This window comes from Myotis yumanensis, unplaced genomic scaffold (genome assembly GCF_028538775.1).
Source record: "Myotis yumanensis isolate MYYU_CA2020_CCGP unplaced genomic scaffold, mMyoYum1.0.hap1 SCAF_17, whole genome shotgun sequence".
Classification (NCBI taxonomy): Eukaryota; Metazoa; Chordata; class Mammalia; order Chiroptera; family Vespertilionidae; genus Myotis; species Myotis yumanensis.
In genome coordinates, this window is record NW_027223768.1 from 15,246,080 (window position 1) to 15,273,945 (window position 27,866).

General features: G+C 37.9%; 1 protein-coding gene across 4 annotated transcripts in view; it reads right to left on the minus strand.

The window, feature by feature from the left end:
- ASH1L (ASH1 like histone lysine methyltransferase) overlaps window positions 1–27,866 on the minus strand; it is a 128,351-nt gene that overhangs the window by 2,822 nt on the left and 97,663 nt on the right. For all 4 annotated transcript variants that reach the window (XM_070397462.1, XM_070397461.1, XM_070397464.1 and 1 more), the window contains 20 exons: window positions 23,533–23,606; window positions 20,886–20,931; window positions 20,661–20,769; window positions 17,659–17,865; window positions 17,393–17,539; window positions 16,828–16,936; window positions 16,017–16,181; window positions 15,773–15,867; window positions 13,804–13,961; window positions 12,456–12,608; window positions 9,836–9,890; window positions 9,620–9,752; window positions 8,128–8,376; window positions 7,202–7,288; window positions 5,739–5,829; window positions 5,170–5,308; window positions 4,880–5,052; window positions 4,114–4,280; window positions 1,160–1,200; window positions 28–329 (listed from right to left, as the gene is read on the minus strand). In XM_070397462.1, the coding sequence (XP_070253563.1) occupies window positions 28–329; window positions 1,160–1,200; window positions 4,114–4,280; window positions 4,880–5,052; window positions 5,170–5,308; window positions 5,739–5,829; window positions 7,202–7,288; window positions 8,128–8,376; window positions 9,620–9,752; window positions 9,836–9,890; window positions 12,456–12,608; window positions 13,804–13,961; window positions 15,773–15,867; window positions 16,017–16,181; window positions 16,828–16,936; window positions 17,393–17,539; window positions 17,659–17,865; window positions 20,661–20,769; window positions 20,886–20,931; window positions 23,533–23,606 (2,700 nt within the window). The remainder of the gene's footprint in view (window positions 1–27; window positions 330–1,159; window positions 1,201–4,113; window positions 4,281–4,879; window positions 5,053–5,169; window positions 5,309–5,738; window positions 5,830–7,201; window positions 7,289–8,127; window positions 8,377–9,619; window positions 9,753–9,835; window positions 9,891–12,455; window positions 12,609–13,803; window positions 13,962–15,772; window positions 15,868–16,016; window positions 16,182–16,827; window positions 16,937–17,392; window positions 17,540–17,658; window positions 17,866–20,660; window positions 20,770–20,885; window positions 20,932–23,532; window positions 23,607–27,866) is intronic.

Genomic DNA, 27,866 nt, shown 5'->3' on the forward strand with positions numbered 1-27,866 from the left:
CCTAGATATTAGCCTGATTCTTCTTACCATTTTTTCCAGGGATTTTGTCAAGGAGATTGAGCAAGATCTGGTTGAGTCGTTCCCGCTGGTTATGCCGTCGTTCTTCAGGGGTACAGGCTGACTGAGCTTCTTGACTACTCTCTTCTGTTTTTTTTCCGCCTTCACTGACTTCGGCAGTGGCCCCTTCCTGTTCTGGCTCCTCCAGGCTGGGCATCTCGTTGGCTGCTTGCTCCTGACTGGCCAGAACTTCTTCAATCAAGGGCAGAGCATCGTCCTCCTGGCCCAAGTCTTTTAGGGGTGGCTTTGAGCGCTCAGACTTCCAGGATGATCTGCCAGAAGGATATGTGAACTTAGAATAAGGCTGAGAAGGACACTTGGGGTTGGACAGGGCATGAAGGGAAGAGACCTTAGGGTGGCTTGAGACGCTGAAGCCTAGCTGTTTACAGCCTTGGCTCAATAGGTCAGGAACTTGGCTCTGGTCTTCACTTTATTATTATTTGAACAAACCATTACTTTTCTCTGAAATTTAATTCTGATTTGTAAAGTTCAATTTTTCTTCTTTCTTTCAGAAATCCAACAAATTCATAAAATATACCAGAACTGGTAAAATTGCTTAGCTAGTTCTGAATGCTTCATGAGTACAGAGAAGAAGTACGGTACAACTTTGTAGTCCAACTACAGTAAGTATTTAAATGAAGTTTTTACTTTTCCTAAACTTTTTCACATCTATTATCCAATATTTTTTCCCTTACGGTAAGCTACTGAAGTAGGTAAAGCAGTTGTTATGCCACCATTCAACAGAAAAAGAAGACAAGACTTTTGTGCTCTTTTTCTAAGAATATCCATTATATACAAAGCAAACATAAATAAAAATTACAAACTCAAACTGTTCAGCTAAAACTGTGCCTTGACAATGGTCTTAAAAGTTGATAAACTTCGGAGTAATGGGCAAAGCTTGCAGACATCTAAAAAAGAGACTTTTCTTAATCTGTATGGAGTTCTATTCCAAATTCTCTTCTTCTCTATCTGTAATCCTTGCAAAATCTCCCTTTCTGCCCTTACTGTTGGCACAACATTGGGCTACTCTGTCAGAGAACCCCCAATCTGAGGGGTTGTTGGTAAAAACCCCTTAGGCTCTTCACATCCCTATGGGACTCACCGTCCTCCGTTCCTCTTGTAGTTGTCTGGGACATAATGAGGCTGCAGAAAAGAAGAGGAAGCAGTGAGTGTACAATAGAAGCTGACAAAGCTGGATCATATGATCTAGGGCTAACTCACGATAGAGAGGTGAGGAGGTAAAGGAAGAAAAAAAATGGGGCTGACGCCCTTACAAGCTGGGTGACTATATTTTAAAGTCAGAAGTTCAGTACTTCTATTAATCTGTAGGCCACTAGGCTCACAGTTCTTTTTGCCCCATCCCAACTTTTAAGCAGTTAAGGTTGGGGTTTCAAAGCTAATCAGTGAGCTGCTGACTGAGCAAGAAGGACCAGAGAAATCTAGATGAGAGGCAGGGCTTGGTTGTGGGTAGAAAGAATATAAAATAAATACTGTTTAGAGAAATCTGAAATTAATAATAGAAAAAACAGGGACATAAAGGTTTGCTTTCTGGCTAGATTACCTCTAAGCATTCCAGGATGACAGCTATGAATTTTGACAGGCCCACTTACAAGAAGACAGAAGGATGAGAAGAGCTAATCCAGGGTTTCATTATAGCAAATAGATGAATGGGTGACCAAAATCTTTATGGAATGATGAATGGCATAAAATAATCAGAGGAGTATGTTCACAACAATTTAAAAGAAAAAATACAATAAAAAAAAGGCTGATAATAAAAATGCTAACAGTAATTTTTTGGGTAGTGGGATAATAGTCAGTCATGTGCTGCTTAATGATTGGAAATGCATGGTTAAGTCATTTTGTTGTTGTGTGATCATCACAGAGTGCCCTTACACAAACCTAGATGGTATAGCCTATTACATACCTAGGCTGTATGGTATAGCCCCGTGGTAGGCAAACTGCGGCCTGCGAGCCACATGCGGTTTTTTGGCCCCTTGGGTATGGTTCTTCCTAAGCCTTAGGAGTACCCTAATTAAGTTAATAACAATGTACCTACCTATATAGTTTAAGTTTAAAAAATTTGGCTCTCAAAAGAAATTTCAATCACTGTACTGTTGATATTTGGCTCTGTTGACTAATGAGTTTGCCAACCACTGGTATAGCCTATTGCTCCTAGGACGGGGTGGGCAAACTTTTTGACTCGAGGGTCACAATGGGTTCTTAAACTGGACCGGAGGGCCGGAACAAAAGCATGGATGGAGTGTTTGTGTGAACTAATATAAATTCAAAGTAAACATCATTACATAAAAGGGTACGGTCTTTTTTTTTTTTTTAGTTTTATTCATTTCAAACGGGCCGAATCCGGCCCGCGGGCCGTAGTTTGCCCATGGCTGTCCTAGGATATAAGCGTATATAGCATGTTATTGTACTGAATACTGTAGGCAACTGTAACACAATGGTATTTGTATATGTAAACATAGAAAAGGTACAGTAAAATACAGTGTAAAATATTAAAAAATGGTACACCTGTATAGTGTACTTACAATGAATAGAGGCTGCAGGACTGGCAGTTGCTCTGGGTGAGTTAGTGACTGAGTGGGGAGTGAATGTGAAGGCCTAGAACATTATTGTAAACTATTGTTTTATAAACACTACACTTTACACTTAGGCTATACCAAGCTTATAAAACAACACAAAGTTTAAATCAAGCATGAGAAAATGATGCAATAAAAAATGTAAACATGAGATGAGTGAGGCTGCTGCTGGTATAACATGAGATACTGTTTACAGCAATTTTTTAAAAAATAAGCAGAAACAGTACACTTTAAAATAACTATAAAAGTGCAGTATAGTAAATACATAAACCAGTAACAGTCATTTATCATTATCAAGTATTATTATGTACTGTATACAATTGTATGTGCTATACTTTTATATGAATGGCAGCACAGTAGGCTTACACTAGCATCACCACAAACATCTGAGCAATGCATTGAGCTATGATGCTCCAGTGTCAGTAGGTGACAGAAAATTTTCAGCTTCATTATAATCTTATGGGCCATCACTGTTATGTAGTGCATGGTTGTATATTTTTAAAAATTTATTTATTGATTTTAGAGACAGAAAGGTAGGGAGAAAAGGAGAGAGAGAGAGAAGAAGAGGAGGAAGAGGAAGAAGGAGAGGGAGAAGGAGAGGGAGAGGGAGAGGGAGAGGGAGAGGGGAAGAGAGAGAGAGAGAGAGAGAGAGAGAGAGAGAGAGAGGGCGAGAGAGAGAGAGAGAGAGAGAGAGAGGGAAAGGGAGTGAGAGAAACACTGATTTGTTGTTCCACTTATCTATGCATTCATTGGTTGCTGCTTCTTTTTCTTTTTGTTACTCCTCCCCCCAGGATATTTTTCCATTGAGTTTTACGTAGAGTGGAAGAGAGAGGGAAAGACAGACAACACATTGATTGGTTGCCTCTTGCACGAGCCCTGACTAAGGCCCAGGCTGGGGAGGAGCCTGCATCATTGGTTGCTTCTTGTATGTGCCCTGACTGGAGCTTGAACTGGCAACCTCAGGGTATTGGGATGACCCTCTAACCAACTGAGCTACTTGGCCAGGGCTTATAATTTTTCTTCTTAATGCTTTGTACTTTAAAATTTTTATATAATGATGCCTTACATTTTAAATACAGGGACAAAAAAGAAAAGCACTGAATAATTTTCACAAAAGGTTTCTCAGGGTTCTTGATTCTACTTGCTTCTTAAAATTATGGATGTGAAAAACAAAACAAAAAACTACAATATGGGGCTTAAGGACTAAGATTAAAGAGTTGAGAGAGAAAAAAGAGAAAAAACCGACTAACGTGTAATCAGGAAATAAAAAATTTCCTGAGACACAGCTCATGCCAGGAAATGCAGAATAAATGCATTTATGCTGCTCAAACATCCCAAACAGAAATAAAGATTTCCAGTTTGGGATGGAAACAGGATGCCACTTGAGAATTCTTACTCCGTGAATTCCATGTATGAACTACATTGTCCTGATATGTACAATTAGGAGAGAAAGGAGACTTACAGAGAAATCTCTTTTGGGAGTGAGCTTCTTGGGGAAGTGATCAAAGGCATAGGGTTTGGTGCAGACAGGATAGCGGTTCCGGTGGATCTTGTAAAACAGGTGTGCTGACTTGTCAAGCCGATAATCACAGATGTACACATCTTGCTCCTTCACTCCTTTGGGTCTTCCTATGGGTCCAAACACTGTTAAATAACCCTATTTTCCCTTCTCTCCCCGAGCTGCCCAGAGACTACCCCACACCACTGAGAGAGCAGTTAGACTCTTTAAGAGGGAAACGCTGCAGCTATTACTAAGCATTTGGTGACTGCAGGAGAAAGGAGAATTCTCAGACACTAGCAACAAGAAAGGAAAAAGGGTGTCTAGCATGTTGGGGATACTATAGGATGGAAAGAAACCAGAAATGTAGATAAAGTGCTGCAGGGATTTTTGAAGAAAGATTTGGAGGAAAAACAGAGCAGAATATGGGGAAGTTATGGGAAAAGAAAGGCAGTATAAATAAGGAAAGCACATTTGGGAATGAACACTTTATCCCACAAATACTAACAAAGTGCTAACTATACAGTATTACAGAAAAAAAAATATAAAAAAGAGAATTAACATTATTCAATACCAAGCACTAGGTAAAAGAAAGAAAAAAATACAGTATAGCTCTCTGACTAGCCTTGGACAATCTTTTATGAAACAGAGACAATAAAAATGCAGTGGGCAATTGTAGCTCAGTGACTAGGGGATAGGGGTAATTTCTTAAGTTGCCCAGATCACTTACCTTTACAATATGTATAGAGGTCCAGCACACAGCAGGTCCCCACCACAGCCTCCAAGGGAATGATCTCATAGAGCGGCACTCGGAATAGCTCATTGTGATAGAACCGACGGGATGGAGAATGGTGGGTTTCATGGGGACGGAAGTAATGGTGGCCAAAGGCAAACCGTTCCTCTCTAAAAAAAGAAAAAGAGAAGAGAGAGGTTTAGCTGGTTAGCAAGATCCTAGTGCTTATTCAGCTCTGTGCAGATGGGGCACAGCTGGAAGAAAAGAGATAAGTCCTCCACACATACTTTTCATTCTTCCAAAGCTTCTCAATTCGGAAGATGTCAAGTTTATCTCTGTTAATGTGAGATAACAGTCGATAGGACTGACGGACTGGGTGGCCATCAGGCGTGCGCCGACTATCCCTCATCAGATATACACAGTCACCTAGGAAGGCAGAGAACACAGGAGAAGGTTAAAATCATTCCTGCATCAATTCTGTTAGGCATCCATTGGTCTGGCTCCAGGTCTACATAGAAAGAAGTTAAAATCTAAAACAATAAATTCAACCAGCAGTCTAATGGTGATAATCAACTCTAGACTATGAGAATGAGCTGAGGGAGGTCTTCCATCTTTTAGAATCCTACATGTCCTTCCTAGTCTTATAATTAGCTTTATAAGACCCTGTTCTCACCACATAAGTTTTATTTGGTGGAGGGGAAGTGCATGTAAGCCTAAGGACTGAAAGATATAAAAACCTTTATTCCATTGCTACTAATGGTCATATGGAGACAATGACTATTATGCAGACAGCTGACACCTCCTACTATTCAGAAAGGTCTGCTTTGACAAGTAGGGTCAGCTCCTGTATACGCACCTTGACGAAGAAGCAAGTCATCTCGGAGCAAACAGATGAAGTAGACACATCCAGGTTGGGCATAGTGGGGCCGAGGAATCATGGGTACCTCCTGATAAGAGCACAAAGCCAATGGATAAGGGCTGGGCCTACTACATCCAGCCTGCTGATCTCTATTCAAGAGGCAGATAAGTAAAACCAAGAATTCCCAACCAAGTAAAATTTACTGTTTAGTCATTTCAATACATCAGAGATATGTAATAAAAGATGAAAGCAATTGGGAAAATGAAGGTAGAGGACAAAACGGACAGGCTAAGTACCCCAAGCTATATGCTATGAAGCACTAATTGTGTGGTGGTTCTGTACCATCTAGAGAGCATTTGAAAATGTGTGAAGGGGAACTTGGTCACAACAACTGGGGGAAGTTACTATAGTATTTAGTGCCCAAGGGCCATGAAAGCCAAATATTCTGCAATGCATCCCTCACAACAAAGAACTTTCTACTCAAAATAACACCAGCACCACTGTTAAAAAAAATATCACAGACATAAATATGGCAGAGCTAAGACCAAAAGCCCATATAATAACTTGGGCAAATTAATCTTCAGTCTTTCCTGGAGTGCTTGGCTAAGGCTAACCTTTGCTGACTCTGAGTCCAGTGCTTTTTTCATTTAAACACTGCTTAACACAAGTGGTATTTAGAGTACTCAAGTTCTGGACTTTACAAGCTACTTCTTTTATAAATAGCTGAGTGTTGATAAAAACCATAGTTTTGCCTGGCTGGTGTGACTCAGTGGTTGAGCATCGACCCATGCACCAAGAGATCCCAGGTTCGATTCTGGATCAGGGCACATGGTTGCGGGCTCGAACCCCAGTAGGGGGCGTGCAAAAGGCAGCCTATCGATGTTTCTCTCTAATTGATGTTTCTATCTCTCCCTCTCCTTTCCTCTCTCTCTAAAAATCAATAAAAACAAACAAATGCATACACACAAAAACCCACCATAGTGTTATAGAGTACCATTCCTTCCATATATTTCTAGCTACTTTATTTTCCTTTGATCCCACTCCTAAGAAAGGAAGGGCAGAATTATTACTCTCAATGTAAAGTATAAGAAACCGAGGCTGCTCTAGCCGGTTTGGCTCAGTGGATAGAGCGTCGGCCTGTGGACTGAAGGGTCCCAGGTTCGATTCCGACCAAGGGCACATGCCCGGGTTGTGGGCTCGATCCCCAGCAGGGGGCGTGCAGGAGGCAGCTGATCAATGATTCTCTCTCATTGATGTTTGTATCTCTCTCTCCCTCTCCCTTCCTCTCTAAAATCAATAAAGAAATATATTAAAAAAAAAAAAAAAAAAAAAGAAACTGAGGTTCAGAGAGGTTGAGTGACTTATCAAAGGAAATTCAGTACATCAGGAGCAGGGTTGATAAAATATCATATACTACATCTCCTCCTTTTAGATCAGAGTATTATCAGAGGGCAGCTTACTCTGTCCACAGGCCTTGGGTCACACTGCTCACAAAGGTAGTGCTCCACATCTGAGTTCAATCCCATGCAATCACAGTGCTGCCACACCTGTAGGGAGAAAAGTACAGTGGGGGGACAGGGTGTCTTAGACTTACTGAGAGAAGTCCTGGGTGCTAAGATATAAATATTTAACAAATAGGAGAGGGTAAAGTAAAACAGGAATGAACTAAGGGATAAGTATGTAAAACATTAGAGATAAATGATAAAATAGGGGGAAAAGAGTAAGGACTCTTCAGAACACAAGTATACAAATTGGTTCACAATATATAGATCTGGGCAAATAAAATGGGAAGATGGATAGAAAATGGGAGAATGAACATAGTACCAAACTATTACTTACTAAGTAACATATATCAATGATATAGTTATTGTGAAAGGCTTTACAGTTACAAAATATTTTTACTTATCTTTAATTATATTCTCCCAACAATCCTATGTGTTACTCACAGCTCCATTTTCCATATAAGATAACAAGTTCAGTAAATTGGAATACTAAGGTTCAAATCCAGGCCTTCACTTCTTCGTCAGGAGCTCTATAAACTACATTCCATCTGTATTAATGTTATACAGAGGGTAGTACCTCTAATGTTTTGCAAGGTAAAGCACTATCCTAAATACCATCATTCTTTTTGATGCAGATGATCTAAGACATGTATAGTGGGAAGTGGGCAGAAAGAATGGGAGGTAGGAAAAGGAAAGGATAAAATGAAAGAGACAGATATATAAAAGGAGAAAAACAATATGGTGAACAGTGGGGGATAAAAGAAACCAAGACAAAGTTAAAGTTCATAAAAAGCCGCCAAGCCAAAAGAGGCATGGGCAGCTTCTTGGAATATGGTCACCATGGTCATCAGGACTAGGTTTCTGCTTCACCTCCTGACCCTCACCATGCACTTGTCACACTGGATCATGAGGCCTTCGTCCTTGTAGAGGCCACAGATACAGCGGATAACATCATCATCCTTCTCATGCCCATTCTCCTTTTCAGAGACTGAGGTCTCACTGCTGTCTGCCTCACTTGCTGTTTCTCCCACAATCTCATCAATTTGGGCTGATGCCTCATGCCGGGCGTTATAATAGGCCTTTCGTAGGCGGCAAACATCTCTTCCAATTGGGGATTTACGCCCGTAGTACTTCTGAAGAAAGCAGAAGAAAGAAGTCATGTTTGGTCTTCTCAATATGGCTTAAAAATACACTTGAAGAGGTAGCAGGATTTTCTTTATCCTCCCATTTTGGTTAACAGACTTTCAATACCATCAAATATAGTGCCAGGCATTTGAAAACAACTTAAACTAAACTAAAATGAATTAACATTAGAATCTGCATGGTAATTTTTCCATTTTTTCTATTGCTCTGTCATTCAACTCCTTTACTGTCCACTTGATAAACTACACAGTGACCATGAAATATGAATTAATGTCACAAGAATAATGTTGTGGAGAAGCTCTTGATTTACCTTTGTCTTGCAGATATTAGGGACAGAGCTATAAGCTTTAAATATATATGAAAGCTGGGTTTCAGTAAAAAGCATGTTATAATTCAGGATTGCCCTAATCGCCCACTTGTCTGTTTTTCTTTCTCATTTCTTGTCTTCAACCTTAATTCTTCCTTCATCTAGTAACCTTTTTTTAAAAAATTTCATTAAGTGTAAATGTTTTATTTATTTTTTAAATTTTATTTATTGTTTAAAGTATTACAAATAGAAGTACATAATCTAGTAGCCTTTTATCCTTCAAATACCTCTCCAAGGTATTTCAAAATCACGGAATAATTTCCTTTTCTATGTACCATACAGTATTCCATCCTCTCCTTTAAATCAGTTCAAAATCACATTTTCTCTAATGAGCTTCATCTTGTCTTTTTTTTCTTTAACTGTCGACAGTATTACAGATGTCCTCCATTCCCCCCTTAACCTCCTTAGCCAGCCCCCAAAGCTTCACCTATTCTAAAATGTATTCACATAGTACCTCTCAATTCCATTCTTAAGATACATTTACAACTATTAACCTATAAAACTTCTGTGTATTTCACATATACTTATTGTTTTGAGGAAAGAAACTGTGGATACGATTTAAATGTAGTAAAATGTCTGTATTATGTAAATATAAAGGTTTAATACTTAATTAGGTTTTTACAAAAACTGCTTTTTTGCGAGTATGACTTAATTTCCATTTTAGTCATATCAATGTCTTTATTATACAAAATTCTATAATATTTAGTACCATGTATCTTTACCCTAAGGGTACTCAAAAAAATTACTGGCTTTCTTAACCAGAAATATGAAGGTTATAGAAGAGGGTAAAAATCTTAAAATTCCCAGAATAGTTCTTCAGAACAAACTTCTAAAATCTGTGTTTGAAGTCAGTGAGAAAGAAATACCTCAGCATTCCGAAAGACCTTGAGCATGTCAGCATCAAAAGCCTCCACTGTTTTATAATAACCAATGAGGATCTGCTTCTCTATGGTAGAAAGATCTAGGGGATCAGAGATCTTCTCATAATAATCAGCATTCCTAGAACATAAAGCCAGGTGTCAATCTGGTATACTTGGTACTTTAAAAAGAAATTCAGATGATTCCCACATATGTGAACTTACTTCTTCTTTGGGGGGAGGTTCAAAAGTGGTGCTGCCAATGCTTGTCGGGAAGAATCTGCAAAAGAATACAAGGTTTAGTAGAAGGGCTAAATGATACAAGGGAGACAAGTATTAACTCATAAATGAAAAAGTAGAATCCTCAAAATTAACAGTTAGAAAAAAAAACCTAAGTTCTTTTTGAGGGTTATGACAAATGCAAATATTTTTTAGAGATGGGGGTAAAGGCAAGGATCAGAAGATAGTGCAAATTTCAGCTCAATCTATATTATAAAAAGGCCTGTGGCCTTAATGCCATAAGACCAAAGACCGGTGTGGGTGGAAGGGGCTGCGAGTGTGGCGGGGGTGGTGGGCTCGAGGGTGGGCAGGGCCACGCGATTTCGTGCGCTGGGCTTCTAGTAAATTATATTACAGCAAAGATCATCTCATTCAAAAATGTCTTCTAGTTCTCACTAATATTACTCTGTTGATTTGGATTCAATTAAATTCCAGATAATGGATAATTTAGTACTGTAAATATTTTCTGGAATCCTTTTGTTCATAATAGTTACTTTGTATTACATAAACGCAAGTCATGCTGTGGGGCTACTTCTCATTGCTACCTTATTTCCTTTCTAGCAACTTACAATATATATAGAAAAAAGCCTGTTGTTTCATACCCAGAATGTAATGGACAATAGATATACTACAGTTTTACATTAGACCAGATGGGGCTGGTTGAAAATGCAGACTGTGACCTTTTGGGATAACAAAACTGTAAAAGCTACTCAAATATGAAGAAAAGTACAGAAAGAAGAAAGAAAAAAATTCTCCAGAATTTATTTATTTGTTAATCCTCAATTGAGAATATTTTCCCATTGAAAGTAGAAGGAAGGGGAAGAGACACAGAGAGAGAAACATTGATGTGAGAGAGATATACTGATTGGTTGCCAGGGCCAGGGATCGAGCCTGCAACCGAGGTACATGCCCTTGACCGGAATTGAACCCGCAGGCTGATGCTCTATCCACTGAACAAAACAGGCTAGGGTCAGAATTTAGGGAAGAGAAGACCAGCCAAAATTGATAGCAAAAGCTGCAATTATTTATTACAATCTTTTATTTTAAGTACCTCCAAATTTTCTGGTCATAAAAAGTCATGTATATTACCAAACTCCCTACCCAAATTAAAATCTCTCTCCTTCCCCACCCTTACCCCCAACACTTATCCAAAAGATGTGTCTTGAAAGAGAAACGGGGTAGGGTAAAGATATTTGCATGAAAACACCATAAAAATATTTTTATTGATTTCAGAGAGGCAAGGAGAGGGAGATAAAAACATCACTTATGAGAAAGAATCATTGATTGGCTGCCTCCTGCATGCCCCACATTGAAGATCGAGCCCACAACCTGGGCATGTGCCATGACCAGGATTTGAACTGTGACCTCCTGGTTCATAGGTCGATGCTCAACCACTGAGCCACGCTGGCTGAGCTGAAAACACCCTTGAAGTAATTTTTTTGTAACTTTAGGTCTTTTTTCTTTTAAACTTTTTTTTTTTAAAGGGAACTCTTTTTTTTTTTTAAATATTTTTTTTTTCTTATTGATTTCAGAGAGGAAGGGAGAGGTTGAGAGAGGAACATCAATGATGAGAGAGAATCACTGATCGGCTGCCTCCTGCACGCCCCCTACTGGGGATCAAGCCCACAACCTGGGCATGTGCCCTTGACCGGAATTGAACCTGGGACCTTTCAGTCCGAAGGCCGATGCTCTATCCACTGAGCCAAACCAGCTAGGGCTAGATCTTTTTTCTTAATGTAGGGCCTGTAATCCCTCCAAAATATATGCAAAATTATGTACATGCATTTTTTCTAGGGAAAGAGTGCATAGCTTTTCTGAGATTCTCTGAATATCAGAAAATCAAATATCTGCAAGTCAAAAAAGGTTAAGAACCACTGATGCCATATGTTCATACTTTTTTCTTATATTACTACTAGAGGCCCAGTGCATGAAATTCATGCATGGGGCGGGTGTCCCTCAGCCTGGCCTGCACCCTCTGGCAATCCGGGACCCCTTGGGGGATGTCCGACTGCTGGTTTAGGCCCAATCTCACAGGGATCCCTGTGGGATCAGGCCTAAACCGGCAGTCAGACATCCCTCTTGCAATCTGGGACTGCTGGCCCCTAACCGCTCGCCTGCCTGCCTCCTGCCTGCCTGATCGCCCCAACTGCTTCTGCCTCAGCCCCCGCCGCTTCGTCCAGAAGGTTGGTCAGCTGTCTGGTCTAATTAGCATATTAAGCTTTTATTATTATAGATGTCACTGCTTCATTCAGGAAAATTTTATCCAAGACAGAGACCTGCTTATTTCTATACTGTAGCTAAAAGATGTGATTTCTAAATATAATACTTATGGTAAATCTAATAAATAGAAAAAAAAATTGACTTATAATATCTAGGGATTTAAAAACAATTCCCAAAGACTATAATCAGTCCTGTAATTCTATACTCTGACAAAAGGAAGAGCTAAATAAACCTCCTAATTTCCTAATCCTAAACTGTCACTTGTTCTTGGATGTCTCAAGTGAGGATAAATGGTATGACTTTTAGAAAAAGCGAAGAAGAATGAATTTGGGGTGGATATGGTCACCTTTATAAGAGATGATACCATCACAGATCTCTTTGAAGATCTGGGCGAGGCGGGCTGCTCGAGCCACTTCAATGTTTTCCTCTGCAGCTGCCAGCCGTCTTGTTCGAACAGATCGGGCTGTCTGCAGAGCAGAGAACTGGGTCATGAAGACGTCTGGAAGAATAAAGTGAAAATTAGCTTCAGGAAAAGAGGAGCTCTACGTGGCTTTCTCTCCCCCAATGACTTTCTGCCCTTTGCTCAATTTTTGTTAAGTGATTAGTTGAAGTCATAGAGTTCTTTCTCTCTTCCTTACAGGAAAATCAGAAAACAATGAAGTTTACCAGAGAGACAGATGCTGCAAGTTAGAGTGAGCTTATTTTAGTAGCCAAATGCTACATAGTGTAGTAGCTGAAAGTCTGAGCTTCAAAATGAGTCTGTGTTTTTACTGTGGCTTCTCTACCTATTAGATTTTGTTCTTGGGCAAGTTACTTAAATGCTCTGTATCTCAGTTTCTTAACTGTAAAATGGGATTAGTGGTAGTATTTTCCTCATGAAGTAATTATGCAGATGAAATAAACATCTTTTTAATGTGTCTAGCTCAGTGCCTGACCTATAAAAGACTCAGGAAATTATTATCATTACCAGAAGATTTTGAACTAACTGAATTGTAAACTTAGAGAATTTATGCCAATCAAATCACTGAGAGGAGAGAAGATTTTGGGCAAATTTCTATCTAGTCCCTAGCTCAGCATATTCCCTCATGCACAATGCAGAATGCCTGTATTTTCTGAGGGAAATAAAATAGTAAGAGCATGAGCTTTTGAACACTATTTTCAGTTAGAAAGAGTATTTAGACATGCCAATTTCTCTTCTTTGAATCTACTCTGGATAATAAATCTGCATCAGGAGTGCTATCTCATTATTCAATCATGAAGGTTAGAAAAAGGAAATCTGATGGTCTGTGTATATAATGCTGGTCTAAATGTGGGGGGCAAAAGTCTTCAAATTAACACTGGTGTCATTCTCCTCTGCACCTGTCGTCACTATTTACCCTGTGTCTGCAAGGTATTTTCCAGGTAGGAAAGAAGACAAAGGACCCACTCCTATATCTCATGTCTAGTGACTTTCAGGCTGTAGGTGATGTCTGGGAGGTGGTGGAAGGGGGTTTCTTCCTATTTCCCAGAGTAGAAACAGGAAGGTGGGGAGCTGGAGGGATAGATTATTGCTGATTGGTGTTAATATGCTTGGATCTTAACTTTTTTGGAACAGACCAAAAGGAATTTTTGAATAGACTGTTCGTTTGAAAGTAACTAGTGTAATCACTTTGAGATAACCTTTTGGAATTAGCAGAAACTTTTCGAGTCCTTACCAGATTTGATGTTCCCATCATCTCGGCAGATGCCATTCCAGCGGGTATATAATGATGCTGAGTGAATATTATCACTGGTGTGCTTTACTTCCTCCTGTTTCTGCCGAATCTTCTCCCAGTTTCGGACCAAGAACACATGATGCTTTAATACAAAATTCCTGCAAGGAAAGAAAAAATAGTCCTTTTATTCATTAATTCAATAAGCATTTATTACACGTCTGTTCTATGTAAGCCACTGTTAAGATGTTATAAATGAATACTTATTAGTGAATTCAGCTGTTATAAAGAGAATTATATATGGGAAAACATTATTCAATTTTGCATCCTAACTTTTTTTCACATAACATAAAACATTTTCCTATATTATTTACTGATAATCCTGGGGACTTAAAGGCTACAAAAATTTTGGCAATTAAAACAACCTGATTTGAAGGCAGAACTTTATGGAGTCTTTGTACAAATTCTAAAGAAAGTTTTTCAGATAAAGTACAGGCTTAGGATTAGCTATGAGAAGGAGAACTGGCAGATATAAGCTAAGATATTTAGGATGGATATGTACTGGGCAATGATGCTACAAGCAATGCCTCCACATGGATCTCTAAATGTAAATGAGTTACATGTATCTTGATTGACCCTACACATTATTTTGATGATTCCATTATTTGATTTTTACTCTAATACACATATAAAACAATGTTACCTTGAATAAATTTCAAATATAGGCCTCTGTAATGGAGATTAGACCAATTTTATAGTTCTTGACTTTGGCTGCAAATTGAAATCACTTGGGGAGCTTTATAAACTACTGATGTCTGGATTCCATCTCTGAAAATTCTGGTTTAAGTGGTCGTGGGTGTGGCCTGGGCATCAAAAGCGTTTTTTGTTTTTTTTTAAATTGATTTTAGAAAGGGAGGGAGGAAGGAAGGAAGAGAGAGGGGGAGAGAGACACACAATGATTAGCTGCCTCCAGAAAGAGCCCTCCAAACAAGGACAGAACGTGCAACCCAGGTATGTGCCCTTGACCTTCCAGTGTAGGAGATTATGCTCCTACCAACTGAGTTACACTGATTAGGGCCATCAAAAGTTTTTTAAAGCTTCCTAGGCTAACATGCAGATAAAATAGAGAACCACTGGATTAGATCATCTGTTTCAATGAAGTTTAAAATTTCTATGACAAAGTGAAATAGAATAAAAGTGGCTAAAATTATAGTAAAATTGTAAGTAAGGATAAACTTTCTAAGATATTGAAGTGTGTAGTCAGGGGAAATATAGAGTATCTTAAAAAAAATACAGTATCTTGAGAAATATGACATGTTTACATTGTTTAACCTCTGACATGAACAAATCCTTGAATACAAGGAAGAGTAAAAATGACTAAAGATCCTTTTGACTGCTGTTAATATATCAACAAAGTATGGATTCCTCTGGCAGACTGATGAAGCCCATATAATCCTTCTCTGAACAATGTTTTAAAAGCATTTAAAAAATTAATTTAAAAATGTAAGTAATTTTAATACATAGGATTAAAAGGAAACTAAATATGCTGCAATACAGTTTTCAGAATATTTTAAACATTAATTTTTAACACATGACAATATCTAATTGAGGGTTTAACAACTATTGTAATTTTGAGGCAGAGATAAACCTAAGTGATATTTTGAGATATGTGTAACACCTATAACATAATATGAAAATGAATATTGGTGGCAAAACTCACGGAAACTGCAAATACTACACACACACACTTGTTGTTGTTGCCTACAGTCATATTTAAGGTCATGCTAAATTTCAGTTAGAAAGTAGGTAAAATAAAGACACAATTTCCCCCCCACCCAAGTTCACAGACCCCTTGAATCCTTATTTAAGGAACTCCTGTACAAAAGAAATGGCTCAAATATACAGCTGCTCAATAATCGGACAAGCAAATCACATAATTTAGAGAGCTCAGGTAAGAAAATCTACTTTTTACCTCTCTCGATTGGACATGGGCTTCATTTGTAATTGGGGGGCCAATCTTGTTGGAGTGTTCATGTTTTCACTGGGTTCCTCAGAGAGGTGGCCTCTCTGAAAAAGAGATGGATCAGAATGCAGGGGGAAAAAAACAATCAGAAATCACCTCCAAGAACATTAAAACCACTCTGAAGATGCCACCCTTTGGCATTTCCCTTGTTTCAGTAATTGCCTCTGAGGAAAGCCATGGAATTATTATTCACCCTTTTTTTCAGCTTGTGCTTAGATTTCCTCTTTTCTTTTGACCGTCCAGACTTTTTATGTGTGGCTATAGGCTGGCTGCTTTTGCTGCTGGTGAGTCCATTCATACGTTGACTCTTGCCACCGATGATTCCTCGACATTTCTCAAAGCCACACTTACACAGTTGCTTTGAAAGGAACGAGAATAATGCTTTTAGGCTGTCGTTTCATTTATAAGTTCAAATAGGATGCCAGAGCATCTGGACACCCAACAATAAGTTTGAATGAAGAAACTTTCACATAGAGGAAAACAACTAATTGAGAATGAAGTGGATTTCCACAATAGTTGAAAGATAAGATTAAATATTGGAAAAAACTTCACCAGAATACTTATGAACTGACTGGAGACTAAAAATGATAGGGCAATCTCTTCTGAAAGAATAACATAGACCTGTGTATCCTAGATAAAAGTGGAGTTAAGAGTGAAAAACTGCTTTTTCCACTGTACTTCTCAATGGCTACAACTCAGTAATGTTTACTGAAGGCCTATGTTATACAGAGCACTGAGACAAAGTTCAACCTCCCTCTTGGATTTACTATTCTTACCTGTTTTTTAAAAAATATATTTTTATTGATTTCAGAGAGGAAGGGAGAGGGAGAGATAGAAACATCAATGATGAGAGAGAATCATTGATCGGCTGACTCCTGCACACCCTCTACTGGGGATTGAGCCCGCAACCTGGGCATGTGCCCTGACTGGGAACCAAACTGTGACCTCCTGGTTCATAGGTCGATGTTCAACCACTGAGCCACACTGGCCGGGCACATGCTTACCTGTTTTTCAACATTAAAGGAATGAAAGTTGTAATCATAAGTGAGTTCTGTACCAGCTGGCATATCTTTAAGAGCATATAGACCAATCCGGTATACTCCATTAACAGACCTATAGAGAAAGGACAAAAGTTAAAGGTAGAGATTCACTTGTTTTTATATCTCATGGTGACAAATTCAGTGGGCCTATGCTGAATGAACTGTTATGAGACAAACCATGTAACAGTACGTAGGACAAAGTAAGCAGTAAATAAATACTAGATGTTTTATATATTTATATATGACATCTTCTACCAACTGGGGCCGGGGATTGAACCTGCAACTCATATACATGACCTTCACTGGGAATCAAACCCGAGGCTCCTTGGAGCGTAGGCCGACTAAGTAGTTAGGATGAAGTGAAGAAATAGCAGAGGCTTACTCTTTGCCAGGAGGATCTGGTATAATAGGGAAATGCCTAAGCTACTTTGTGTAAGCTGATTGACATTGTGGAAGGATCAATCTCTGGATACCCTCAATGCTTTCTGTTCTATGGGATTCTTGGTTTCACCATCCCCTGCTTCCTTACCATTTCTGCATTTCACAGTTTGGGTCACAGCTGTGGTTGATGAATCGAGCCTCATTTCCCATGCGATAACTGTCAATCACCATTCCACTATCCAGGTTCAGACAATAGTGGTCACTATGATTATGATATTGCTCGATCATCCTGTTTCTGAAAAGGAGAAAGATTATTGAAAGCCACTTAATGATTAAATTGAAAGTAAATTTCAAATATTCCATTTTCCATTCTAATCTGATACTTTTACCATTTTACTGACTATCATCAATTACCTGAACTCCTGTTCACTGACAACTTCTCCTAGATATTCAATGATGAACTGCCCAGCTTTTAGGGGTTCTTTGGTTCTGATTCCCCAACCTTTTTCCTCAGCTCGAAATCGTTCTAGACATTGCACCCACTCATGCCTCTGTATCCTCTGGTTACAGCACTGCTCACCACAGGGACAAGTGTTGGGGGAACACTCAGCAAAGATCATTCTAGAAAGAAAAGCAATAATTGTATGTCAATTAACATTATATGCCTACATAAACCCATTTTATGTTTTATAGGAATTCTTAAAATGAATACACCAAATTATTTTAACAAGGTTAGACTGGCTAACAAGCTTAACAAGTAATAATATAGAACTTAAAAAATTAATAACACTATAAATTTCCAAATCCAGTTGTAAACACCAAATGCTCCTTGCAAATTATTAAACTAATTGTCCACTTAGCATCCTGGGTAAAAGTTATCTTATTTAGCTTTGTGCTAAGAGTAAATGAACTGCAACCCACAGAGAAATTAATAGTTTCAGATTATACTGCAATCTTGTTTTGAAGTAGCTCATGGCCATTTACAGATTTTTTAAAAAAACTGTAGTAAAATACACACAAAATTTACCATCATAACTACTTTTAAGTGTAAAGGTCAGTATGTTCATATTATTATTTTTTTTAAAAATAGGAATCCATATTTCATTAGTGTAAATGACATTTCTATATTGGAAATAACATTAGCAGTCTATATAACTAGCTAAACCTATAATTTGGAGTGAATAAACAAGTAAACAATTTTGAACACAGTAGGTGAACGTGGTTATGCATATGCCCTCTCACTGCTTTCCTTTTTATATTTCTAGGATCTTTAATAGAAGCCTTTTAGTTGTTTTATAGTTTGGAATCCCAGTATGGGTATTTAGTATGAACAAGGGAGGACCAAGAATATATTGGTAAATCAAAATATATTATGTTTATAATCATAACTTATTTATACAGAAAGTATTTAATACTTTACAATTTAAGTATTTTCAGAGTCATTTCATTTATTCTTCCAAAAAATATTGTCCTTATCTAAAGGACAAATAGTACAGTGTCAAATCACATAAATGAGCAGTGAGCAGAGAAAGTCTCCATTGGATTCTTCTTCAACTTAAGACAATCAACTTAACTTGTGAAAAAGACACTGTCTTACTGTCAAATTCATCACCTTTATTCTTTCTTTTGCTGACTTCTTTGCTGTAAGAATATTGTTGAACAGCTCTCCTGAAAATGCCCTCTTTTTGTTGTCTTTGTTGATAATTTATGATAATGGATTTCCCACCTTTCTTCCAATAACAATTTCTGTCTTTCTATTTAAACAGGAAGCCCTTTTTCCTGTGTACCTTCTATGACACATTCTTTGTTCATCTTTTCTTTAGAAGGCTCATTTATTTTTGTGGTTTCAATTATAACTCCCTGTTCGTAATACCCTACACCCACTAGTATATTTCCATATTTCATAACACACACAACAATATAGTTTAGGTGGACAAAATAACTAAAATATAAGTATAACATAGTATTGAGAGAAAAGAGACTTCAATTTAAAAAATTTCTGCCAAAGAACAATCATTCAGAGGTTGCTAAAAATTTGTGGTTTTTAGAGTTGAAGGCACTGAAATATATTCCATTTGTTTTTATAAATAACCAAGATAAGCCCTTTAATTATATAAAAAAGTAAAACATGTTTCTATACATTGTGCCTGAAAACAAGACTGTAAATTTACCCAAATCTAAAAGTAGATGCTGCAAATTAAGATGTGAAGATTTTGAAATTTACAGTGATGTATGTAAGGTACAATTTTACAACTGGCATGTTGATGCAGGAGATAGGTACTAAAACACTGATTTCCCCAGCCATGAGAACAATTGACTAGAGACCAGGAAAGCAGTTGCCTTTGCCCAGGAAAACGATATAGAACAGAAAATATTGATGTGAATTTCAACGGTTCTTTTTTGCTATAAATTTTCTTATATTACCAAAACCAACACATCTATTTTCACTCTTTTGCCTCTATTAAACATTTCCACTTTGAAATCTGTCATTTTAAAATTAATGGTCCAAAATGAAAATCATAATTTTTATCTTCAAACCAGTTAAATTCCTTACTTTCTATCTCTGACAATAGTGTTACTATTTCTTGTTGCTATCATTGACTCGATTCTCATGTGTATCTGCTATATGCTAATGGTTTATGAACCCATTCTTATTTCTCACTGCCACCAGACTACTTTACTCCCTCATTATGGCTACTATATACAGAGATCTAGGAAGGTTTCCAGAACTGTGCTTAATACTTTATAAACATTGATTCATACAATCCTCACAAACTCCTCATAAAAGGTATTATTTTTATTAGAGGGGTTAATAATGTTCTTCAGGTCTAATAAATAACAAGATTTAAAACTGGGTATGTAAGACTCTAAATATCATTTTTTTCTGTTACTGTATTCATCCCACATTTGAGCTGAATGTTTATGTGCTCCCAAAGTTCACAGCTGAAGACCTAGCCCTAATGTGATGGTATTTAGAAGTAGTGCCTTTGAGAGGAAAACAGGTTTCTATTAGGTGATGAGGGTGGGAACTCCATGATGGAGTGCCCCTGTTAAAAAGGCACTATTTGTCTATGAGCATGCACTGAGGAAAGGCCATGTAAGTATGCAAGAAGGCAGCTTCTATAAGCCAGGAAGTGGATCCTCATCAGACAGCGAATCTACTGGCATCTTGACCATGTACTTCACAGCCTCCTAAACTGTGGGGAATAAATTTCTGTTGTTTAAGCTACCCAATCTATGGTATTTTGTTATAATAGCCCCAGCTGACTAAAACATCCTAATAATTATGTTTTATATATCAATGTGGAACTTCCTGAGGCAAAATCAAAGAGCATATTTAACTTTCCCCTCCAACTGAAGTATCTTATATAGATTGTAAAGCCTATGTTTTTTAAGGAATCTGTTTAGTATAGTACCTATTGAGGCAGTCATCCACACAGCCCTTCCTGGTGTCATCATCTGGCTTCTTACAGTTACAGGTGGTAGCCTCATAACCAGAAAGGGGTTTGACATCAACGTAGACATCTTGAAAGAAGAAAGTAAAGAATAGTTTGTGAACATACAGGATAATTTTTAAAGCGTCAGACCAAGAAGAACACTGATGATATGGAGACAGAAAAAATAGCTCCCAAATTACTCACTTGAACGGATTTTTTTATATAGTGGGACATCTGGCTTTTTGTATAGCTAGAAGAAAAAAGAAAAATCTTAATATAGCATTTAACTTCAAATGCCAGACAGCAGCATTAATTACTAAAAATACAGGAAGTTATCCATGTGCTCTGCCTATATGGAAATAGTTACAAGACTTTCTGGGCTGGATACATTTGAGGGAAACTCTTGATGTGATCACCTTTTACCCCAAATTAGAAGGTGACTTACTAGATCAGTGTGAGAGAACTAGGTTCAATAGAAGAAATATAAATATAAAATGGTTTAAAGAAAGTGCATTTTGAACAATGTTTTTTTTTGTGAATTCTCACTCAAGGATATTTTTTCCATTGATTTTTTAGAGAGAATAGAAGGGAGGGAGGAAGGGGGGAGAGAGAGAAACATCAATGTGAGAGAGACACATGGAGCCCGGCCAGTGTGGCTCAATGGTTGAGCATCGACCTATGAGCTAGGAGGGCACATGCCCGGGTTGTGGGCATGATTCCCAGTGGGGGCGTGCAGGAGGCAGCTGATCAATGATTCTCTCTCATCATTGATGTTTCTGTCTCTCTCTCCCTATTCCTTCCTCTCTGAAGTCAATAAAAATATATATTAAAAAAAAAAAAAGACATAGCGATTGGTTGCCTCCCCGACATGCCCCAACCAGGGCTGGGGAACAAATCAGAAACCCAGGTATATGCCCTTCACTGGGAATCAAACCTGAGACCTTTTAGTGCATGGGCCAACATGCTAATCACTGAGCTACACTGCCCAGGGCTGACTGATATATTTCTTCTTCTTTTTCTAAATATTTTTTAAAAATATTTTTTATTGGTTTTTTACAGAAAGGAAGGGAGAGGGATAGAGTGAGAAACATCGATGAGAGAGAAACATCGATCAGCTGCCTCCTGCACACTCCCCACTGGGGATGTGCCCGCAACCAAGGTACATGCCCTTGACTGGAATCGAACCTGGGACCCTTGAGTCCACAGGCCGACGCTCTATCCACTGAGCCAAACCGGTTAGGGCTCTAAATATTTTTATTGATTTAAGAGAAGAAGCAAGAGGGAGACATAGAAACATCAATGATGAGAGAGAATCATTGATCGGCTGCCTCCTGCACGCCCCTCACTGGGGATCGAGCCTGCAACCTGGGCATGTGTCCTGGACTGGAATAGAACCCGGGACCCCTCAGTCCGCAGGCAGATGCTCTATCCACTGAATCAAACCGGAGAGTGTTTCTTTAGCGTGTTGTTGGATTAACTTAAATGAAAACCACACATTGTAAATCAAAGCTATTCATTTGGATAAATTAAGATTCTATTTGCCTCTATGAAAAAAGAGAAAAACTTGCCTAGGGATTGCTTATATGAACTGGATATGTATATGAAATTTTAAAAAATTAGTACCCTGGCTTTTTCAAGGTGGGTATTGTTGGAAAACACATTTCACATTTTAATTAAGGCAATTAATTTAGTGAATAAAGAGGATAGATAGGGCCAGCAGGAAAATGGAGCTCTCACACTGTAATTAAGAATGCATCAGCCCAGCTGGTGTGGCTCTAACTGAACATCAATCCATGAACCAAGAGGTCACTGGATAAATTCCCAGTCAGGGCACATGCCTGGGTTGCAAGCTTGATCCCCAGTAGGGGTCGTGCAGGAGACAGCCAATCAATGATGTTTCTCATCGATATTTCTATCTCTCTATCCCTCTCACTTCCTCTCTGTTTAAAAAATAAAAACATAGCCAGGACCGGTTTGGCTCAGTGGATAGAGCGTTGGCCTGCGGACTGAGGGGTCCCGGGTTCGATTCCGGTCAGGGGCATGTGCCTGGGTTGCGGGCACATCCCCCCGTGGGGGATGTGCAGGAGGCAGCTGGTCGATGTTTCTCTCCCATCGATGTTTCTAGCTGTCTGTCTCTCTCCCTTCCTCTCTGTGAAAAATCAATAAAATATATTTAAAAAAAAAAAAAAAAAAAAAAAAAAAAAAAAACATATATAAAATAAAAAGTCTGGCCACTGTGGCTCAGTAGTTGAGCATCAACCCATGCATAAACTAATAGGTCACTGGTTCGATTCCTGGTCTGGGCACATGCCCAGGATGGGGCTCAATCCCCAGTAGGGGCATGCAGGAGGCAAGAGAGAAAACTAGTATCTTCCTATTTTTAGTTCCCAATATATTTAAAGATCTTTTAAAAGCATAAGAGTGTTAAACATTTTCCCTGTTTCCTTTGTATGTGAAAAATAAATTCCAAACTGATGGGAAGGAGCCAACAAAAATAAAGCCTGAAATTTCTTCGTGCTGCTTGCAGTACATCTAAATTCTCTGGAGACCTGCATCAAACAGGATTCTTACAGAACAGAATCTATGCTACCAAAATAAAAGTCCAGAATAATAACAGAAGATTGCCCAGGAAAGTAGAAACTCACTGCTATTTTGAATTATGAGTAAAGGCAAATAGGTCACATTAAATATGAATGTAAATTTTTTTTTTTTTTTTTTTTAGTCTCTAACCTTCACAGGGACACTTTATATTTCCTAAAATGAGAGCATAACAAGGAGGCAGAGAAAAAGATCTGCATTCCCTCCCCGCCATGCCTTAAGAATGAAACCTGATAAGATAGGTTCATTGTACCTGATTATGTTTCCACTGCCAAAGGATGTCATAAGGAAGCTGGAAGTCAATTCTTTTTTGCCTTAGATACTTTCCTGAAACAAAAAAAATAACAAAAAACTATCAATTTAAACATCTATTCATACACAAGATCTAATATGCACTGACTAGAAAAATAAAAATTTAATTTTTAACTTTATGGATTTTTCCATCACTAATTTTTACCTACTTTTTTTCATGCTAAAAACATATTTTAATAGTAGTCTATATAAAACAACTAGCATAGCAAATTTACTACCAAAAATACACAGGACATTATGAAGCAAACAAAACACTAAGAATTTTTTATTATTATTTTTTAAACTTTTTATTGATTTTTAGAGATAGGAAGGGAATAGAGAGATAGAAACACTGATGAGAGTGAAATATCATCAACTGCTTCCTGCACGGCCCCCTCCCCCAACCCCAGGGATCAAGACCCCAACCTCAGCATGTTCCCTAACCAGGAATTGAACCAATGACCTTCTGGTTCATGGGTCAACACTCAACCACTGAGCCACACCGGCCAGGCAAGAATTGTTTATTAAAATTACTAACTAGAGCATCTGGCACCTATTCTCCATTATTATGCATAATATAAAGCTGATTATAAAAAGGGGAAGAATAGCCCTAGCTGATTTGGTTCAGTGGATAGAGCGTCAACCCGTGGACTGAAGGGTCCCGATTCGATTCCGGTCAAGGGCACATGCCCAGGTTGAGGGCTGAATCCCCAGTAGGGGGCTTGCAGGAGGCAGCCGATCAATGATTCTCTCTCATCATTGATGTTTCTTTTTTTTTTTTTTTTTTTTTTTTTTTTAATATATTTTTTTTATTGATTTTTTACAGAGAGGAAGGGAGAGAGATAGAGAGTTAGAAACATCGATGAGAGAGAAACATCGATCAGCTGCCTCCTGCACATCTCCCACTGGGGATGCGCCCGCAACCCAGTTACATGCCCTTGACCGGAATCGAACCTGGGACCCCCCAGTCCGCAGGCCGACGCTCTATCCACTGAGCCAAACCGGTTTCGGCTCTCTCTCTCTTCCTCTCTGTGAAATCAATAAAAATGTACTTAAAAAAAAGGGGCGAAGTATTAGAGTTTTTAATAAACAGGATTCCCTGACTTTAAATAACTCAATAGTGTTTACATGGATATTCATAATTAACTTCTTAAAAATTAAAATTCTAGCCGAAACCGGTTTGGCTCAGTGGATAGAGCGTCGGCCTGGGGACTGAAAGGTCCCAGGTTCGATTCCGGTCAAGGGCATGTACCTGGGTTGCGGGCACATCCCCAGTAGGAGGTGTGCAGGAGGCAGCTGATCGATGTTTCTCTCTCATCGATGTTTCTAGCTCTCTATCTCTCTCCCTTCCTCTCTGTAAAAAGTCAATAAAATATTAAAAAAAAAAAAAAATTAAAATTCTACTATTTAAAGACAATTTCAAAGCCCCCTTTCAACCTTAAAGAGGCTTCTTCAATTTCCTTACTCTATATGACCCTTCTGTGTTTTTTAAGGAATATTGTTCAATGTTTTGTTGCTCAATTGAGAGAACAGATGTTAAAGATTGTATATAATACATGTTTATGGTTTAAAAGCAATTTCTCAAAAATATAACAAACCTATATATAGAGAACATTTAAAAATCATATCCCCCATTCACTTGTATAAAATCAATTTCCTACACTGAATAGAAAAAAACCAAGAGTAACAACTATTTAAAGTTAAAAAATATATATATAATGTTTAAGTTAATAGTCAGTTAAAATAAGTTAAAATATTTTTAAGTGTGACAAGAGTACACTGCTGTTTTTCAATAAAGATGTTTTGCAAGATCTTTCTGTTAATAAAGTAGTTGACACTAAAATTTTCTCTTTCTCTCTCCTACCCTTCCCCTCTCTCTAAAAATCAATGGAAAAATATCCTCAGATAAGGATTAACAACAACAACAAAACTGAAAGCAGAGTCCTCAACAGAGAATAGTAAACTAATGTTCACAGCAGCATTATTCAGAATTGTAAAAAGGTGGAAACAACAGAAATGTCCACTGATGAATGAATGAATAAACGAAATGCGGGGCCCTGGCCAGTTTGGCTCAGTGGTTGGAGCTTTGGCCCATGGACTGAAGGGGTTGTGGGTTTGATTTCAGTCAAGGGCTTGTACCTGTGTACAAATCAAATAAAAACAGAAAAGTGGCTCTATTTCTGGGCTACTTATGCTGTTCCATATATGAATGCCAATACCACAGTTTTGATTAAAGTGCTTTATAGTAACTCTTGAAGTCTGATAATGTCTTTCAATATTTTTATTTAAAGATCATGTTGAAGATTCTAGGTCTTTTGCATTTCCATATAAATTTTAGAACCAGTTTATCAGTTTTTACAGAAAAGCCTACTGGTAATATAATTTAGATCGTACCAAATATTTCCAATCTCTGAATGTGGCATATTTCTCCATTTATGTAGGTCTTTCTCAGATAAATGTTTTCATTTTTAGGGTAAAGGCCTTGCCAATTTTTAGATATATTTATTTTAAAAATTTTTATTCATTGACTTTAGAGAAAGAGAAAGGGAGAAAGAGAGAAACTGTGTATGGGGTGAAATGCAGCAGGAATTCAATTTATTTAAATGATATAGGCTATTCAGATTTTCTATTTCATCTTGCATCAGTTTTAAGTTGTATTTTTAAAGGAATTTATCCATTTCATATACATTGTTCAATGTCCTGGCCTAAGGTTATTCAGAATAATCCCTTAATAGCTTCTTAATGACAGTAGGACCTATTGCATGGATACCAGTAATTTGTATTATCTCTTACTTTTTTTCTTGATTAGTGCAGCTAGAGGTTATGAATTTTGTTGCTCTTTTCAAACCTGTCTAATATTTTATTGACTTCTACTCTTTATTATTTCCTTATTTCTACTTATACCCCAGTTTTATAGAAATGACTGGGATGGCTTTTCTCTTCTCACTTGACATTGAGTATTTGGTTATAGTAAGTCAAGGGGAAGGGGTAGTCACTCTGTGTTAAGTACAAAGTAAGTCTCACATAATCCTCACTATTCAGGATGAAAGCATTTTCAATATGTAGATGAAAATGCTAAGATGTAGAGTAGATAAGTAACTTGTTCAAGGTCAAATAGCTACAAGAGTATGGAACGGGAAGAGTTGTTCATATGTGCTTGATTCTAAGGTGTGTCAAGGATCCCCAAGATCACCCTCAGGTTTGGTGATTCACAGGACTCAGCATGTAGTTATACTCATGGTCATTATAGCAAAAGGAAACAAAGCAAAATCAGTAAAGAGAAAAACGCTACTGGGCAAAATCTGGAGGAAACCAGGCACAAATTTAAGTTCTCTCCCAGCGGAGTCACAGAAGATGAAATCTTTGGCAAGGCTTTGTGACAACATTTGTGAAACATTGTCTATTAATGAAGATCATCAGAAATTCAGTAATGAAGGTTTTAATTGGTGGCTGGTCATATAGGTACCCTCTGCCTATAATGTACCAAAATTCCAGACTTTTAGAATGAAAGCAGGTGTTCAGTGGAAACCATAGACTTTATACACAGTGAACACAGTAAAACACTGTTATTACCATCTAGGGCAGTGATGGTGAACCTTTTGAGCTCGGTGTGTCAGCATTTTGAAAAACCCTAACTTAACTCTGGTGCCGTGTCACATATAGAAATTTTTTGATATTTGCAACCATAGTAAAACAAAGACTTATATTTTTGATATTTATTTTATATATTTAAATGCCATTTAACAAAAAAAAATCAACCAAAAAAAATGAGTTCGCGTGTCACCTCTAACACGCATGTCATAGGTTCGCCATCACTGATTAGGGAGTTTTATCTCAATAGAGGAAACTGTTTATGGTTTTCAAGTTCCCTGATGCCAGGTAATGACCAACCTAGCAAGGAGGAGGTTCTATGAATAAAAGTCTTAGGTCTGCTGTTAATTTTTTTCTGCACATAGGTCTATGTTCTTTCCACTATATTGGGAAAAGCAGTCAAGGTTTGGCATTAAGTCTGAATGACTTACTAGTACAGTGAGTGGCAACCGAGGCTGCAGGTTTGATCTCTGGTTGGGGTGCATACAGGAGGTAACCAATTGATGTTTCTTTCTTAGCTCAATGTTTCTCTCACTCTCAAAAATAAAATCAATAAAAGCATATCCTTGGGTGAGGATTAAAATTTATTTCTCTAAGATAAACAAACCTGATTTTATTAAACATTTAAAACTAAATATTACTTTACATTTATTGAATATGACTCCAATGGTAAGATGCATTTAATTTTGTTTATATAGCTATTTT